Source organism: Hemitrygon akajei, chromosome 21, assembly GCF_048418815.1.
Source record: "Hemitrygon akajei chromosome 21, sHemAka1.3, whole genome shotgun sequence".
Classification (NCBI taxonomy): domain Eukaryota; kingdom Metazoa; phylum Chordata; class Chondrichthyes; order Myliobatiformes; family Dasyatidae; genus Hemitrygon; species Hemitrygon akajei.
Window position 1 is genome coordinate 757,742 of NC_133144.1, and position 18,683 is coordinate 776,424.

Here is an 18,683-nt window from a genome sequence, read left to right on the forward strand (position 1 = left end):
GTGGTAGTATCCAAGAAAATCCAAGCTTGGTTAACCCAGGACTCAGTGACACTAGTTGACCTTTGGGATCAAGAGTAGGGCAATACAGGGCTTTAAGACCTCATTAATTAATATGTGGGTTTAGGTTCTGATGAGATCTGGGGTCATTGGTCACTGTGGGCTCTGTGACCTGACCCCAACCTTTGACCCTGGAGGCAGCTGATCATTTCCTGGGACTGCCAGTCTGATAACAATGATGGATTTAGCTGGGGGAGGGGAGGCTGTATAAACACACGAGGGTGAGATGCTGTTAGGAGGGGTGGGACAAACACGAGAAAATCTGAAGATGCTGGAAATCCAAAGCAACACACACAAAATGCTGGAAGAGCTCAGCAGGCTAAGCAGCATCCATGGAAAAGAGTAAACAGTCAACGCTTTGGGCTGTAAGAGTTTGGTGAAAGAGATACAGGGCTAGAGAAGGGGGAGCCTGATAGGAGAGGGCAGAAGGCCATGGAAGAAAGGGAAGGGGGAGGATCCCCAGAGGGAGGTGATAAGACGGGAAGGTAAGGAGATAAGGTGAGAGAGGGAAATGGGAATGGGGAAAGGTAAAAGGGGCAATTACTGGAAATTGATGATCACACCATCAGGTCGGAGGCTACTCAGATGAAATATAAGGTGTTTCTCCTCCAACCTGAGTGTGGCCTCATCACAACAGTAGTGGAGGCCATGGACTGACATGTCAGAAAGGGAATGGGAAGCAGAATTGAAGTGGGTGGCCACTGGGAGATCCTGCTTTATCTGGTAGGTGCTCGGCGAAGCGGTCTCCCAATCTGTGTCAGTTCTCACCGATATACAGAAGGCCACACTGGGAGCACCAGATACGTAGATGCCCCCAACAGACTTGCAGGTGACGTGTCGCCTCACCTGGAAAGACTGTTTGAGACCTTGAATGGTAGTGAGGGAGGAGATGTAGGGGAAGGTATGGCACTTGCAAGGATAAGTACCAGGAGGGAGATCAGTGGGGAGGGACAAGTGGACAAGGGAGTTGCATAGGGAGCAATTGCTGAGGAAAGTAGAAAGTGAGGGAGAGGGAAAGATGTATTTGGTCATGGGATTCCGTTGGAGATGGTGGAAGTTATGGAGAATTATGTGCTGTATGCGGAGGCTGGTGGGGTGGTTTTTGAGGGCAGGCTGGAAGTTGGAGGCAAAGTTAATGAAGTCGGCGATCTCAGTATGGGTGCAGAAAGCAGCACCAATGCAGTTGTTGATGTAGTGTAATAAGAGTTGGGGAACAATGACGGTGTGGGCTTGGAACATAGACTCTTTGATGTAGCCGACAAAAAGGCAGGCATGGCTGGGACCCATGCGAGTACCCATGGCTACATCTTTGATTTGAGGGAAGTGGAATGAGCTGAAGCAGAAATTATTGAGGCTGAGGACCAGTTCCACCAGACGGAGTGGTGTGGTGGTGGAGGGGAACTGGTTGGGCTAGGAAGGGCTCAGGTGGGAGTGTGGGGTGGAGAAGTCTGTCTCTGTGCCGTATACTCCAAACATCTGTGAGGGGTGGTAACATCTGTGAGGGATGGTAACATCAATGAGGAGTGGTAGCATTTGTGAGGTTGTGGTAACATCAGTGAGGGATGGTAATATCAGAGGGGTGGTAACATCAGTGAGGGGTGGTAACATCAGTGAGGGGTGATAACATCAGTGAGGGGTGGTAACATCTGTGAGGGTGGTAACATCAGTGAGGGGTGATAACATCAGTGAGGGTGGTAACATCTGTGAGGGATGGTAACATCAGAGGGGTGATAACATCAGTGAGGGGTGGTAACATCTGTGAGGGGTGGTAACATCTGTGAGGGGTGGTAATATCTGTGAGGGGTGGTAACATCAGTGAGGGATGGTAACATCAATGAGGAGTGGTAGCATTTGTGAGGTTGTGGTAACATCAGTGAGGGATGGTAATATCTGTGAGGGGTGATAACATCAGTGAGAGTGGTAACATCTGTGAGGGGTGGTAACATCTGTGAGGGTGGTAACATCAGTGAGGGGTGATAACATCAGTGAGGGTGGTAACATCTGTGAGGGATGGTAACATCAGAGGGGTGATAACATCAGTGAGGGGTGGTAACATCTGTGAGGGGTGGTAATATCTGTGAGGGGTGGTAACATCAGTGAGGGGTGGTAATATCTGTGAGAGATAATGTTCCACAGAGTTCACAATGGCTTCTTTCCCTTCCACCAACAGCTGAAGACCACCAACATTTTCTACCACCATGACTGGCCCAAGGAGCCCTTCTGGGAGTGTCAGGATTCATTCCAGTTTGTAGTTTCCTCTGCCCCAGCAGTTACGGAGAAACACAACCTGACACTCTCGATTTCCTTTGAACATCATGGTCTGGGACAAGGCTCCCAGCTTTGGAGGAATAAAGGTAAGCTTTCAGTTCTCTGCCCACCTCCAGCATGGGGTAGTTTCCACAGCCACTCACAGCTCTTCTACCTCGTCACTGTTACTGGGGCATTGGCTGCCAGCAGCAGCTCGCCAGAGCCCCCTGTCCTGGGCTGAAGGCTCTTTGGCTCTGCCACTTCTACTATCACTGCACCACTTCATAAGTCTTCTGGGCGAAGATCCGCCTCTCCCAAGGATGGAGCTCTGTTGGCATTTCTGTGGCACTGGGTTTTTATGGGATGGGGTTGCCAGCCCCATGCCCAATCGCCCTTTCACAGCCAGGTTTGGGTCTGTCCATGACAGAGTTATTCATGACTCTTACGTACCAAAAAAATGGGCAACCGGCCAGAGGGAGTTTTCCAGTCAAATGATTTCTTGTGATTTTTGAATCTTTGGTCCTGGTCTTGAGTTCAAATTGAACGATCATTCCATGAATACCACCAAGTGAAACGGTGTTCCAGCCTGACGCCAATAAACGGTCCCTGAGAGCAGAGTGTACCTGGGGGTAAGGTAGATTAATGGGAACCAATCGAGGCACTGTGCTTATATTTCCAGATGCCACATCAATGACTTTGCAGAAAATATGAGCTTATCGTATAAAGTACGGACAGAGGGATAGCTGTGTACAGAATATGGAGAGAATGCATAAACTGATGTCTTATTGGTTGGCAAGGGGTGACGGGTGGTGTGTGGGAGGGAACAATTTATATGCGTCACTGGGATGAAGACACTGAATATAGAGCTTCGACTAGGAACAGGCCATTCAGCCCACAATGTTGTGCTGAACCAATTAAATTAGAAATCAAATAGCCAATTAAACTAATTTTTTCTGCCTACACTATGTTCATATCAGAAAAAAGCACAGTCAATGCTTTGGGCCGAAACCCTTTGGCAGGACTGTGTGTAGCTCGGATTTCCAACATCTGCAGATTTTCTCTTGTCAATGTTCATATCGTTCCATTTCCTCACATATCATGCGCGTATTCAAACTTTTCTTAAAAGTCTCCAATGTTGTTGTCTCTACCACCACTCCAGGCACCCACTACTCTCATAGAGTCAAACAGAAGTACAGCACAGAAACTGGCCCATCTAGTCCATGCTGAAAACCATTTAAACTGCTCACACCCATCAACCTGCACTGTGACCTTAGTCCTCCATACCCCTGCCATCCGTGTACCTATCCAAACTTCTCTTAAACTTTAAAACTGAGCTTGGAGACACCACTTATCCTGGCAGCTCATTCCACACTCTCACAATCCTCTGAGTGAAGAAGTTTCCCCTCATGTTCCTCTTAAACTTTTCACCTTTCACCCTTAACCAATGACATCTAGTTGTAGTCCCAGCCAACCTCAGTGGAAAAAGCCTACTTGCATTTACCCTATCTATACCCCTCATAATTTTGTATACCTCTATCAAATCCCTTCTTAATCTTCCACGTTCCAAGAAATAAAGCCTTAACCTATTCAATCTTTCCATATAACTCAGGTCCTCCAGACCCAGCAACATACTTCCCAATTTTCTCTGCACTCTTTCAACCTTATTTACATCTTTCCTGTAGGTAGGTGACCAAAACTGCTCACAATACTCCAAATTAGGCTCACCAGCATCTTATACAACTTCCTCTGGCCGGTTGCCCATTTTTTTGGTACGTAAGAGTCATGAATAACTCTGTCATGGACGGACCCAAACCTGGCTGTGAAAGGGCGATTGGGCATGGGGCTGGCAACCCCATCCCATAAAAACCCAGTGCCACAGAAATGCCAACAGAGCTCCATCCTTGGGAGAGGCGGATCTTCGCCCAGAAGACTTATGAAGTGGTGCAGTGATAGTAGAAGTGGCAGAGCCGAAGAGCCTTCAGCCCAGGACAGGGGGCTCTGGCTCTTAGACAATAGACAATAGGTGCAGAAGTAGACCATTCGGCCCTTCAAGCCTGCACCGCCATTTTGAGATTATGGCTGATCATCTACTATCAATACCCGGTTCCTGCCTTGTCCCCATATCCCTTGATTACCCTATCCATAAGATACCTATCTAGCTCCTTCTTGAAAGCATCCAGAGAATTGGCCTCCACTACCTTCCGAGGCAGTGCATTCCAGATCCCCACAACTCTCTGGGAGAAGAAGTTTTTCCTTAACTCTGTCCTAAATGACCTACCCCTTATTCTCAAACCATGCCCTCTGGTACTGGACTCTCCCAGCATCTGGAACAGATTTCCTGCCTCTATCTTGTCCAATCCCTTAATAATCTTATATGTTTCAATCAGATCCCCTCTCAATCTCCTTAATTCCAGCGTGTACAAGCCCAGTCTCTCTAACCTCTCTGTGTAAGACAGTCCAGACATCCCAGGAATTAACCTCGTGAATCTACGCTGCACTTCCTCTACAACCAGAATGTCCTTCCTTAACCCTGGAGACCAAAACTGTACACAATACTCCAGGTGTGGTCTCACCAGGGCTCTGTACAAATGCAAGAGGATTTCCTTGCTCTTGTACTCAATTCCCTTTGTAATAAAGGCCAACATTCCATTAGCCTTCTTCACTGCCTGCTGCACTTGCTCATTCACCTTCAGTGACTGAAGAACAAGGGCTCCGAGATCTCCTTGTATTTCACCCTTACCTAACTCTACACCGTTCAGATAATAATCTGCCTTCCTGTTCTTACTCCCAAAGTGGATAACCTCACACTTATTCACATTAAACATCATCTGCCAAGTATCTGCCCACTCACCCAGCCTATCCAAGTCACCCTGAATTCTCCTAACATCCTCATCACATGTCACACTGCCACCCAACTTAGTATCATCAGCAAATTTGCTGATGTTATTCTCAATGCCTTCATCTAAATCATTGACGTAAATTGTAAACAGCTGTGGTCCTAATACCGAGCCCTGTGGCACCCCACTAGTCACTACCTGCCATTCCGAGAAACACCCATTCACCGCTACCCTTTGCTTTCTATCTGCCAACCAGTTTTCTATCCATGTCAATGTCTTCCCCCCGATGCCCTGAGCTTTGATTTTGCCCACCAATCTCCTATGTGGGACCTTATCAAATGCCTTCTGAAAATCGAGGTACACTACATCCACTGGATCTCCCCCGTCTAACTTCCTGGTTACATCCTCGCAAAACTCCAATAGATTAGTCAAGCATGATTTACCCTTAGTAAATCCATGCTGGCTTGGCCCAATCCTATCACTGCTATCTAGATATGCCACTATTTCATCCTTAATAATGGACTCTAGCATCTTCCCCACCACTGATGTCAGGCTGACAGGTCGATAGTTCTCTGTTTTCTCCCTCCCTCCTTTCTTAAAAAGTGGGATAACATTAGCCATTCTCCAATCCTCAGGAACTGATCCTGAATCTAAGGAACATTGGAAAATGATTACCAATGCATCCGCAATTTCCAGGGCCACCTCCTTTAGTACCCTAGGATGCAGACCATCTGGACCTGGGGATTTGTCAGCCTTCAGTCCCATCAGTCTACTCATCACTGTTTCCTTCCTAATGTCAATCTGTTTCATTTCCTCTGTTACCCTATGTCCTTGGCCCATCCATACATCTGGGAGATTGCTTGTGTCTTCCTTAGTGAAAACAGATCTAAAGTACTCATTAAATTCTTCTGCCATTTCTCTGTTTCCCATAACAATTTCACCCAATTCATTCTTCAAGGGCCCAACATTGTTCTTAACTATCTTCTTTCTCTTCACATACCTAAAAAAGCTTTTGCTATCTTCCTTTATATTCCTGGCTAGCTTGCGTTCGTACCTCATTTTTTCTCCCCGTATTGCCTTTTTAGTTAAGTTCTGTTGTTCCTTAAAAACTTCCCAATCATCTGTCCTCCCACTCACCTTAGCTCTGTCATACTTCCTTTTTTTTAATGCTATGCAATCTCTGACTTCCTTTGTCAACCACTGAGGCCCCTTTCCCCCCTTTGAATCCTTCCTTCTCTGGGGGATGAACTGATTTTGCACCTTGTGCATTATTCCCAAGAATAATCCCAAGAGTAACTTCTGAATTGGAATCAGAATCAGGTTGCATATCATTGGCATATCTCATGAAATTTGTTAACTTTATGGCACCAGAACAATGAAATACATGATAAATAAATATAGAGAAAAAAACGTGAGTTACAGTAAATATATACATATCTATTAAATAGTTAAATTAAAATAAATAGTGCAAAAAAATGCAGTGAATAAGTGTTCATTGATTCAATGTCCATTCGATGACATTCCATCTCCTGTACTCAGTATGTTGACTAATGAAGGCCAATGTGCCAAAGACTTTCTTTATGACCCCATCCGCCTGTGACACCACTTTCAGTGAATTTTGGACCTGTATTCCTAGATCCCTTTGTTCTACCACGCTCCTTGTGCCCTACCGTTCACTGTGTAAGAGCCACCAAGTGCAACACCTCACACTTGACTGCCATTTTTCAGTCCATTTTTCCAGCTGGTCCAGATCCCTCTGCAAGCCATGATAGTCTTCCTCGCTGTCCTCTACACCCCAGTCCTGGTGTCATCCACAAATTTGCTGATCCAGTTAGCCATGTTATCAGCCAGATCACTGTTAAATAAAAACTTGCCCCTCACATCTCCTTTGAAATTACCCCCTCACAAATTAATGGCCTCTGGTATTAGACATTTCAAACCTTGGGAAAGTATATTTTTGTCTACTCCATCTATGCCTCTCATAATCTTATAAACCTCTAGCAGAAGATATGAACCATACTGAAGGTGTGGTTGCTAAGAGTGCCCATGACAGAAAGGTAGGTAGGAAAGTATCGAATAACATTCAGTAGTAAGAACATAAGAGAAAGCAATGAAATTAGGCCATTCAGCCCTCTAAGTCTGCTCTGCCATCTCATTACGGCTGATCCATTTTCCCCTGTGACATGGGGGCAGTCATAGACACAGTAAGAAGTACCTGTGCAGAGTGCAGTATGTTGAATGTAGAGGGTCATCACCCGATTCCCACCCCTGTCTGTGATCACATGGATTTCCTCCGAGTACTCCAGTTTCCTCCCACACCATCGAGCAGACATTCCAGCCTCAGCTGTCCCAGCTCTCTGGGACCTCACACGGACATCAAGCTGTAGAAGCAGACAGTCATGCAGTGCTCAGCACCGGTTGTAAGATCGGGATTCAATTAGTGGCTTTCCTCTGGGCGCTCCAGTTTCCTCCCACATTCCAAAGATGCACAATAAAGATTAGCGTTAGTAAGTTGTGGACACACTATGTTGGTGTTGGAAGTGTGGCAATGCTTGCGCAGGTTGTCCACAGCACAATCCTCACTGATTTGAGTTGACGCAAATGACACATTCCACTCTACGTTTCAACATACACGTGACAAATAAAGCTCTTTTATTGTAATTTCACACCCATTTCTGAATTTGAATGTACATTGTTGTGACTGAAGGAGTGAGAACCAGAAAAATCACAGAGTGCTGTGGAGGTATTCCCAAGACTGCGGTTGTCGGGACCCTGAGCGACAGGTCACAAGTACATGTGTGAGGGAGCAGCAGAAATGCTTGATGTGGAAGGCTGAGAAGCTGTAGAGAGCTCTGCAAGGCAGATGCCACTAACATTAGGAGTTGTAGTGGTGACTGAAGGAAAGGAGGGTGTCAGAACATGTCTGGAGCTGGAATGATAAACATATTCCCAGCTACAGATTGCATGAGGGCAGTCTGCAGCTGTAAACTTTGGCAAACTTCTATAGAGGTACAGTGGAGAGTATATTGACTGTTTGCATCACAGCCTGGGTATGGAAACACCAGCCATAAACAGGAGAATTTCTGCAAAGACTGGAATTCCAAAGACACACACACGAAATGCAAGAGGAACTCAGAGGCTCAGGCAGCATCAATGGAAAAGAGTGAACTGTTGGCATTTCGGGCTGAGACCCTTCAGGACTGGAAAGGAAGGAGAAGGTGCCAGTCCTGAAGAAGTCTCTCGGCCTGAAACGTTGAGTGTTTATTCATTTCCATTGTTGCCCTCTGTCCTGCTGAGTTCCTCCAGCATTTTGTGTGTGTTGTTTTGGAAACAGCAATTCCCTTGAACGGAAAAGCCTTCAAGAAGTGGTGAATACAGCCCTGTCCATCACGGGTAAACCTTTCCCAACAAGGAGTGCAGCATCCACCATCAAGAGCCCCTGTCATCCAGGCCATGCTCTCTCCTCTCTGCTGCCATCAGAAAGGAGGTACAGGAACCTCAGGACCCTCACCACCAGGGTCAGGGACAGTTATTACCCCTCAACCATCAGGAAGGAGGTACAGGAACCTCAGGACCCTCACCACCAGGGTCAGGGACAGTTATTACCCCTCAACCATCAGGAAGGAGGTACAGGAACCTCAGGACCCTCACCACCAGGGTCAGGGACAGTTATTACCCCTCAACCATCAGGAAGGAGGTACAGGAACCTCAGGACCCACACCACCAGGGTCAGGGACAGTTATTACCCCTCAACCATCAAGCTCTTGAGCCAGAGGGGATAACTTCACTCATCTTCACTCACCCCATCACTGAACTGTTCCCACAACCCATGGACACACTTTCAAGGACTCTTCATCTCATGTTCTCAATATTTATTACTTATTTATTTATTATTATTTTTATTTATTTTGTATTCCGCAGTTTTTTTCTGCAGATTGGTTGTTGTCTGCCTGTTGGGTGTGGTCTTTTGTTGGTTCTATCGTGTTTTACTGTGAATGCCCGCAAGAAGATTAATCTCAGGGTTATATATGGTGACATATGTGTAATTTGATAATAAATTTACTTTGAACTTTGAATGAACAAAGTGTATTTCTTTCCTTTCCAGGCCTGAAGCTGCCTCAAGGTCAAAGTGCAGCAATTGACCAGTCGTTACTGGATGCCTCCAACTTCCTGGCCTCAGTGCCTGCAATCGATCGGTCTGCTTATGACGTTATATTTGAGGTGAGCACCCAGCCACTCCATGGGTTCCTGACCCTGTCTGGCAAGAGAAGGGTGCGGCGGTTCACCCAGTCTGACTTGGTGTCGTCTGCACTGCAGTACACACACATCAGGTCAGGGTCACTGACTGACAGCTTCATGTTCCGAGCTCGGCTGGGCCGAAGGAGAAAGTCGATGGCCCGGCCTGCGTACAACAGAGCCACCATTGTTATTTCGGAGCCCTTTAATGTGACGGCGCTGCCAGTGAAGGGGTATCTTCCACAGATTGAGACGACAGGATCAACTCTCCATGCTCTGCAAGGTTCCAGCCTAGTGTTGACTCAAAAGCACGTGCACACTTCCGACCCTGATAACGTGCCAGAAGAAATTCAGTACAGCGTGGTCACAGGGCCAGACAACGGTTTCTTTGTGCATGGAGTTAACAGCAGGATGCCCATAAAGCGATTCACACAGGCTGATATCAATGCTGGCAAAGTACTTTTCAAAGCAGATGGTCCACCGGGTATCAGCACATTCCACTTCAGAGTCTCTGATGGGGAACATCCAGCAGTTGAGGGGACTCTGACTATTGAGGTTCTGAAAATGACTCACTACAAAGAGATTGTATTAACCCAGGGTGAGCCAGCAGCACCCATAACCAGAGAGCATCTTCTGGCAGATAGTAAGGGAGATGACTCAGTGCGTTACAAGATAACCCAGCAGCCAAGGCATGGGGAGGTAACTGTGAACCAGGCTGTGGTGAACGAGTTCCTGCAGAGGCACGTAGACGATGGGGCGCTGAAGTACCGTATGACGGACTTCTCCGTTCACCAGGACAGCTTCCAGGTTTGGGCCCTGACCCACAAGGGCAATGTATCGGGCACGGTGAACGTTACAGTGCGGCCACTGGTGAGGGTGGCCCGCGAGCTACAATGGCCCAGAGGTACCACCGTCTTAATTGATACAGATATTTTGGATGCAAGTGAACTGAGCCTTAAAACCCAGAGCATTCCCTCCTTCCACCTCATCCAGCAGCCCAGAGCTGGGAGATTAATCCGGCTACATAAAGAGAATGGAACTCGAAGTCCACTTGGCAGTAACTTCATCCAGACTGACCTTGAAGACAGAAATGTAGCCATTGAAGTCTTTGATTCTGATCTGGCTGTGACATACCCACAGCTGGATGGCTTCCAATTTCTCTTGAAAGCTGATGGAGTGCCAGCTGCCATTGGTGCTCTGGAATTCCGGACTGTTGCGTATACACGAAATCGCCATTACAATGCCACGCTACTACAGAACTCTTCCCCAAGGAGTACAGAGTCAGTGTATTCCAGCACCAACCCTCCAGGTCAGGATGCAAATGAAATGGATGGGTACACTTGTGCAACAACGTGGAATCCCTTCACATTTGGACGAAGACAGAATGAGGCGACATCAGACAGTGTAACAACAGGATTCCCGTCCGCAGCAGGCAACGACAGGGCCGTCAGCTCAGCAGGCAGCAATCTCATCGCAATCATTATTTCTGTTATCCTAATCATTTTGCTGTTGTTGATTATTGCCACGATTGTGATCTACATTACAAAGCGAAACAAGACAGGAAAGCACAACGTGCAGGCGACCCCCCGGAACGGTGCATTGGAGAATGAGACCTTTCGGACAACCGACCCTGTTCAGTCTGTCCCTCTAGTGAATGTGAGGCCAATAAATGGCACAGACATACAACCCAACAGCGGCCACGTCAATCCTGAGGCGAACCGGTTCTGCAAGACAGGCAACCCGACAGTGAAAACCAATCACTACTGGGTATGACCCCTGTACCAGTGCGCACCCCAGCACCCCTTCTCAGGCAAGTTGCAACACCGATCCCTGCACCTCGTGAAATGGAGGCAGATCATTTCCCATCATTCCTTTGGGTTTACCTCACCACAGAGCCCCACCTGGAGGAACGTCTTCCCCACTGGATGCCACATCTGTTTAAAAGTAACGGATCATTTTACAAACCAAATGCTTTATTAGCTGCCAGGTGACCTGTTCACATTCCAGAAATTAAAATAACTGACCTTTCTAAAAAGAATGCATGAAAATAATATTTATTCCGATTTCAAGCCTGCCCTTGGTAGAGCTGCTTGTCTGAAGTGCAGCCCTTGCCAGCTTGTAACGGGGACAATGTGAACTTGGTGCGGTGAGATTCTTCCGGGGTCTGGGCCATGTTCAATGTGTGCTGCAGGATTATGAAAGGTGGGACATTGCTCCATTTCAGTGGGCTAAGATTTACGGAATGTCACCGCCCATTTCCCCCGGATAGCAAGGCTTGCAGAGATTCTCAGCCACGCTAGTTTTGATTGCTTCCTGTGATTCAACACTGTTTACAAAGCAGCAAAGTTAGGTTGCTCGGGCCATTGGATTTGTTTTACTTGCTGAATGTTTCTAATGATGATTGGTTGCTAGATTTCTGACTCCCTGTGATCTCAGTCCAGTAGGGGAACACATAGGAGCTGTAGTAACACACCACGTGTTCTGCAGCCTTCCTGAGTTACACCGAGTGCACCACAACCCAGCTAGTTGACTAGTTAGCTTCAGGTGGACTTCCAACACTCTCTGGGCGGTCCTACACCTCTGACATCCCCACCCCCTGTACTTCCCTCCAATTACATTAAAATTATGCCCCTCGGTACTAGCCATTTCCACCCTGTGAAAAAGTCTCTGGTTATCCACTTGATTTATGCCTTAATATTTTGTACCTCTCTGTCATCCTCCTTCGCTCCAAAGAGACAAGCAGTATGCACTGTCTGTTTCCCTAGATCTCTTCCCAGTGCCCGTGGTCATTCGAATGCTACCTGGCACCAGCGTTTGTCAGAGCTGCTGTTTGAGAGTTGCACGTTGACTGCTCAGTGCAAAGCCCTGAGCACATACTCCACACTGTAAATGCTTTTGTCTGCTACTGAGGGCAAACTGCACTGTGGGAGGGGCTGGCTCCTGGGTGGGAGTGTATTCCGAAGTGTGCTCTGCCCTCTCAGTTGAATATAAAACATCGCTTTGGCATTCAAACAACTTCCCAGTCCTGTCCTGGCTATGTTATCCCTCAGTCAACACCAACAAACAGGTCAGCTGTTACTTGTGGGAGATTTCTGTTCATTAATATTGTTGCTATAGCAGTACCAAAACTTCCCTTGTCTGGATGTTAGGAAACAATCTGAGTGTTACAACCTACTGAGATAGGAAATGGAAAATGAGAGAAGGGTACCTGTAGTTCCTCCAGCATCTTGTGTGGGTGTTTTCTGGATTTCCAGCATCTACAGATTCTTGTGTTTATGGTCCATACCTTCTGCACTCCTGTCTCACCATGTCAATACCATTGCTGTCAGAATGGGAGTTCACAGAAAGACAGCAATCCTGCCGATAAAAAACATTATGTGCTGGGAAATCACTCAACCCCAGGCTGAAGATGTTAAAATTAACCTCTGTTTAACATTGCCAAAGGGTCGGCTTGTTGAAGTTGAAAGTAAGAAAACAAACTAAAGTTCTTGTAACCCCAGAAAAAGTTCTATATCACCTTTCTCCTGTCCTCACAAGAAACAAAGTCAAGTGCAACTGGTCTAAACAGCCAGAGGATTGATGCCCGTGTACTGATAAACCAACTGTTGAGTCCCATGCAATACTTGTGAGCTCTTCTGGGGGGTAGTTCAGGGCCAACAAAGGAATAATTCACACCAGGACTGAAGGTCCAGGCACACGCCTGGGTTGTATGAAACTGGCAAACACATTGTACGTTGTTGGCTCTGTATAATAAAATCATTGTTCTTATCCCAGTCTGGAGAACCCTTTCAGTTACTCTGAGACAAAGGAACAAGTGACATTCGAGGTCCAAACTGGACAGAGTGCAGTGCTATCATCATCAGAACAGTGTATGGAGGTGCAAATTACAGAAGACACCTTCACAGTCAAACGGCATCTGATTGATTGTCAACCAGGCTCATATATTTGGCATGATCACTGGATGAAGAATGGGGGGGCAGCAGGGACTCTGCAGAATTAACCTGAGCATTATACAAACAGAGCAGAAGGAAGAAAAGCTGAGTAATGCATCCTGTGGTAGCACGAGTTAGCGATTCATGGTAGCGAAGCGGTTAGCGTCACCTGTTATAGCTCAGTGTGCTGTATTGATCAGCTCAGTGTGCTGTATTGATTGGCTCAGTGTGACGTATCGATCGACTCAGTGTGACGTATCGTATCGATCGACTCAGTGTGACGTATCAATCGGCTCAGTGTGACGTATCGATCGGCTCGGTGTGACGTATCGTATCGATCGGCTCAGTGTGACGTATCGTATCGATCGGCTCAGTGTGACGTATCGATCGGCTCAGTGTGACGTATCGATCGGCTCAGTGTGACGTATCGTATCGATCGACTCAGTGTGACGTATCGTATCGATCGGCTCAGTGTGACGTATCGATCGGCTCAGTGTGACGTATCGATCGGCTCAGTGTGACGTATCGTATCGATCGACTCAGTGTGACGTATCGTATCGATCGGCTCAGTGTGACGTATCGATCGGCTCAGTGTGACGTATCGTATCGATCGGCTCAGTGTGACGTATCGTATCGATCGGCTCAGTGTGACGTATCGATCGGCTCAGTGTGACGTATCGATCGGCTCAGTGTGACGTATCGTATCGATCGGCTCAGTGTGACGTATTGATCGGCTCAGTGTGACGTATCGTATCGATCGGCTCAGTGTGACGTATTGATCGGCTCAGTGTGACGTATCGTATCGATCGGCTCAGTGTGACGTATCGTATCGATCGGCTCAGTGTGACGTATCGATCGGCTCAGTGTGACGTATCGATCGGCTCAGTGTGACGTATCGTATCGATCGGCTCAGTGTGACGTATTGATCGGCTCAGTGTGACGTATCGTATCGATCGGCTCAGTGTGACGTATTGATCGGCTCAGTGTGACGTATCGTATCGATCGGCTCAGTGTGACGTATCGTATCGATCGGCTCAGTGTGACGTATCGATCGGCTCGGTGTGACGTATCGATCGGCTCGGTGTGACGTATCGATCGGCTCGGTGTGACGTATCGATCGGCTCAGTGTGACGTATCGTATCGATCGGCTCAGTGTGACGTATCGATCGGCTCAGTGTGACGTATCGATCGGCTCAGTGTGACGTATCGTATCGATCGGCTCAGTGTGACGTATCGATCGGCTCAGTGTGACGTATTGATCGGCTCAGTGTGACGTATCGATCGGCTCAGTGTGACGTATCGATCGGCTCAGTGTGACGTATCGTATCGATCGGCTCAGTGTGACGTATCGATCGGCTCAGTGTGACGTATCGATCGGCTCAGTGTGACGTATCGATCGGCTCGGTGTGACGTATCGTATCGATCGGCTCAGTGTGACGTATCGATCGACTCAGTGTGACGTATCGTATCGATCGGCTCAGTGTGACGTATCGTATCGATCGGCTCGGTGTGACGTATCGTATCGATCGGCTCAGCGTGACGTATCGTATCGATCGGCTCAGCGTGACGTATCGTATCGATCGGCTCGGTGTGACGTATCGTATCGATCGGCTCAGTGTGACGTATCGTATCGATCGGCTCGGTGTGACGTATCGATCGGCTCAGTGTGACGTATCGTATCGATCGGCTCAGTGTGACGTATTGATCGGCTCAGTGTGACGTATCGATCGGCTCAGTGTGACGTATCGTATCGATCGGCTCAGTGTGACGTATCGATCGACTCAGTGTGACGTATCGATCGGCTCAGTGTGACGTATCGTATCGATCGGCTCGGTGTGACGTATCGTATCGATCGGCTCGGTGTGACGTATCGTATCGATCGGCTCGGTGTGACGTATCGATCGGCTCGGTGTGACGTATCGATCGGCTCAGTGTGACGTATCGATCGGCTCAGTGTGACGTATCGATCGGCTCAGTGTGACGTATCGTATCGATCGGCTCAGTGTGACGTATCGTATCGATCGGCTCAGTGTGACGTATCGTATCGATCGGCTCAGTGTGACGTATCGTATCGATCGGCTCAGTGTGACGTATCGTATCGATCGGCTCAGTGTGACGTATCGATCGACTCAGTGTGACGTATCGTATCGATCGGCTCAGTGTGACGTATCGTATCGATCGGCTCGGTGTGACGTATCGATCGACTCAGTGTGACGTATCGATCGGCTCAGTGTGACGTATCGTATCGATCGGCTCAGTGTGACGTATCGATCGACTCAGTGTGACGTATCGATCGGCTCAGTGTGACGTATCGTATCGATCGGCTCAGTGTGACGTATCGTATCGATTGGCTCAGTGTGACGTATCGTATCGATCGGCTCAGTGTGACGTATCGATCGACTCAGTGTGACGTATCGTATCGATCGGCTCAGTGTGACGTATCGTATCGATCGGCTCGGTGTGACGTATCGATCGACTCAGTGTGACGTATCGTATCGATCGGCTCAGTGTGACGTATCGTATCGATCGGCTCGGTGTGACGTATCGATCGGCTCAGTGTGACGTATCGATCGGCTCAGTGTGACGTATCGATCGGCTCAGTGTGACGTATTGATCGGCTCGGTGTGACGTATCGATCGGCTCAGTGTGACGTATCGTATCGATCGGCTCAGTGTGACGTATCGATCGGCTCAGTGTGACGTATCGATCGGCTCGGTGTGACGTATCGATCGGCTCGGTGTGACGTATCGATCGGCTCAGTGTGACGTATCGATCGGCTCAGTGTGACGTATCGATCGGCTCAGTGTGACGTATCGTATCGATCGGCTCAGTGTGACGTATCGATCGGCTCAGTGTGACATATCGATCGACTCAGTGTGACGTATCGTATCGATCGGCTCAGTGTGACGTATCGATCGGCTCAGTGTGACGTATCGTATCGATCGGCTCAGTGTGACGTATCGATCGGCTCAGTGTGACGTATCGATCGGCTCAGTGTGACGTATCGTATCGATCGGCTCAGTGTGACGTATCGATCGGCTCAGTGTGACGTATCGATCGGCTCAGTGTGACGTATCGATCGGCTCAGTGTGACGTATCGTATCGATCGACTCAGTGTGACGTATCGATCGGCTCAGTGTGACATATCGTATCGATCGACTCAGTGTGACGTATCGATCGGCTCAGTGTGACGTATCGTATCGATCGACTCAGTGTGACGTATCGATCGGCTCAGTGTGACGTATCGTATCGATCGGCTCAGTGTGACGTATCGATCGGCTCAGTGTGACATATCGATCTTTTCAGTGTGGCGTATCGTATCGATCGGCTCATTGTGACGTATCGATTGGCTGAGTGTGACATATCGATTGGCTGAGTGTGACATATCGATCTTTTCAGTGTGGCGTATCGTATCGATCGGCTGACCGTGCTGCATGCCGTCCCCATGGAATGTGTGCGATTTTGGTTTCCTCCCAGAGTCCGAAGACGTACTGGGTAGGTTAGTTGGTGATTGTAAATTGTCCAGTGATTAATTGAGTGTGTTGGGGTAGCTGGGATGACGTGGCTGAGAAGTCTGGAAGGCCCTCGTTCATGCTGTATACTGATAAAATCGGTCTCAGTGCCGGTTTGCCTCCAGCAATCCACAGTGACAATCATTTTCCATCTTTCTCTTCACCACACCCTCAAGATTGTTGGAAACTGGGTTGGGACCAGTTTCCATTTGGCTGTCACCATCTCGGGAAGATTGTAAGCTCTTACCGAAGTTCCCGCCAGGCTTTTCGAGTTTAGTGTGGAAGGAATGAGACAGGAAATGACAGCTAGTTTAACTGGATCCACTGTGTTAGTGCCTGCGTGTGTGCGCAAAGCTGGGGTTGCTCTGCAGGCATCAGCTCCGGGCTAAAACCTGAGCACCTTTTCACTCCAGAATCCACTCAAGGAGATTACATCCACATTACAACTGCATACAGGTCTGTAACAGGATGAATCTGGTTTGAAATATGACTTGGAGCATTGCAATGTCTTACTTCAGCATTGTCTAACGCCATTTCCAGTACACAAATGTAAAGAAGAACAAAATAATTGATATTCTAGATCTGATTCAGCACAAAAAACCCCAGAAAAGATAAAGAACACAATAATAATGAAAGAAACACACAATAAATATAAATACATAATATAGCTTATATACATAGATTGATTGATGGAACTAGGTACTCTAAATGGTTTTGCACAGACTAGATGGGCCAAAGGGCCTATTTCTGTGCTGTACTTTTCTATGACTCTATGATTGTGTGTCCATAAAGTGACACTAGGCTGTACATAAGGTGACTGACAGGAAATAATGAAGTAGTGGTTGAGTTAGTGGGTGGAGGTGTTGATCAGCCTTGCTGCTTGGGAAAACTTATTATTTTCAAGTCGGATGGTCCTGGCATGAACACTATGTAGCTTCCTCCCTCATGGGAGTGGGACAAGCACCCCCATCAGGGAGTAACGCGATCAGGGAGTTACTTTGAGGTAAAACCTGTCAGAGGACATCAGGAGTTAGTGAACTTTGGAAGACAATTTGTTGCAGATGACAGTGCAATCTTTGTTCACCCAGACGTGTATTTGCACAGGAGCAATGACTTCTCATAGGGAAAGTAGAGATGAATTGAAATGTTTTCCAGGCCTAATCTGTCACCCACGGTTCCACAAATGAAGTCATCTGCCAAGCAGGAAGAGCAAAATAAGTATTCACAGAAACCCCGACATTTGCAAACAAAACCAGACACACTCCCACAAACATAACCTATTTCCAGGAACTGCAGAAGTTTTCTCTGCATACTTTGCATAGTCCTGTTCAAGATGGGGGCGGGGGGTGGGGGGGTGCACCTATGCACAGTTCTGTTTGCCTAACTACTGGGGCTAGAGAGCTGGAGTTGTGAGAATCCTGATTTCTTTCTCTAGATAGTATAAATTTCAAAAGGGCTTTTGAGGAACAAGTTTACACACAGAAGGTGGTGGGTATGTGAATGGGCTGCCAGAGGAGGTGGCTCAAGCAGGTACAATTGTAATGTTTAAAAAACATTTGGACAGGTATGCAGGTAGAGAAAGATCAGAATTAGAATCTCATTTAATATCACCAAACTATGTTGTGAAATTTGTTATCTTTGTGGTAGCAGTACAATGTAATCCATTATAATAGAAAAATCATGAATTACAATAATTATTAAATAGGTGGTGCAAAATTTAGAAAATAAGTAGTGAAGTAGTGTTCATGGCTTCAATGTTCATTCACAAATCGGATGGCAGAGGGGAAGAAGCTGTTTCTGAGTGACTGAGTGAATGCCTGCAGGCTCCTGTACCTTCTCCCTGATGGTAACAGTGAGAAAAG

The 18,683-nt window shown here is 47.4% G+C and overlaps 2 protein-coding genes across 3 annotated transcripts in view; one reads left to right on the top strand and one right to left on the bottom strand.

Annotated features, from left to right (window-relative positions):
- The window catches only part of LOC140714035 (chondroitin sulfate proteoglycan 4-like), a 192,681-nt gene extending 179,531 nt beyond the window's left edge, over positions 1–13,150 (top strand). For both annotated transcript variants that reach the window (XM_073024695.1, XM_073024694.1), the window contains exons 9-10: positions 2,228–2,411; positions 9,247–13,150. In XM_073024695.1, coding sequence (XP_072880796.1) covers positions 2,228–2,411; positions 9,247–11,150 — 2,088 coding nt within the window. In that variant the 3' untranslated portion in view covers positions 11,151–13,150. The remainder of the gene's footprint in view (positions 1–2,227; positions 2,412–9,246) is intronic.
- Positions 1–18,683, bottom strand: part of snx33 (sorting nexin 33) — a 154,183-nt gene that overhangs the window by 27,863 nt on the left and 107,637 nt on the right. The gene's annotated exons all lie outside the window — the stretch shown is intronic.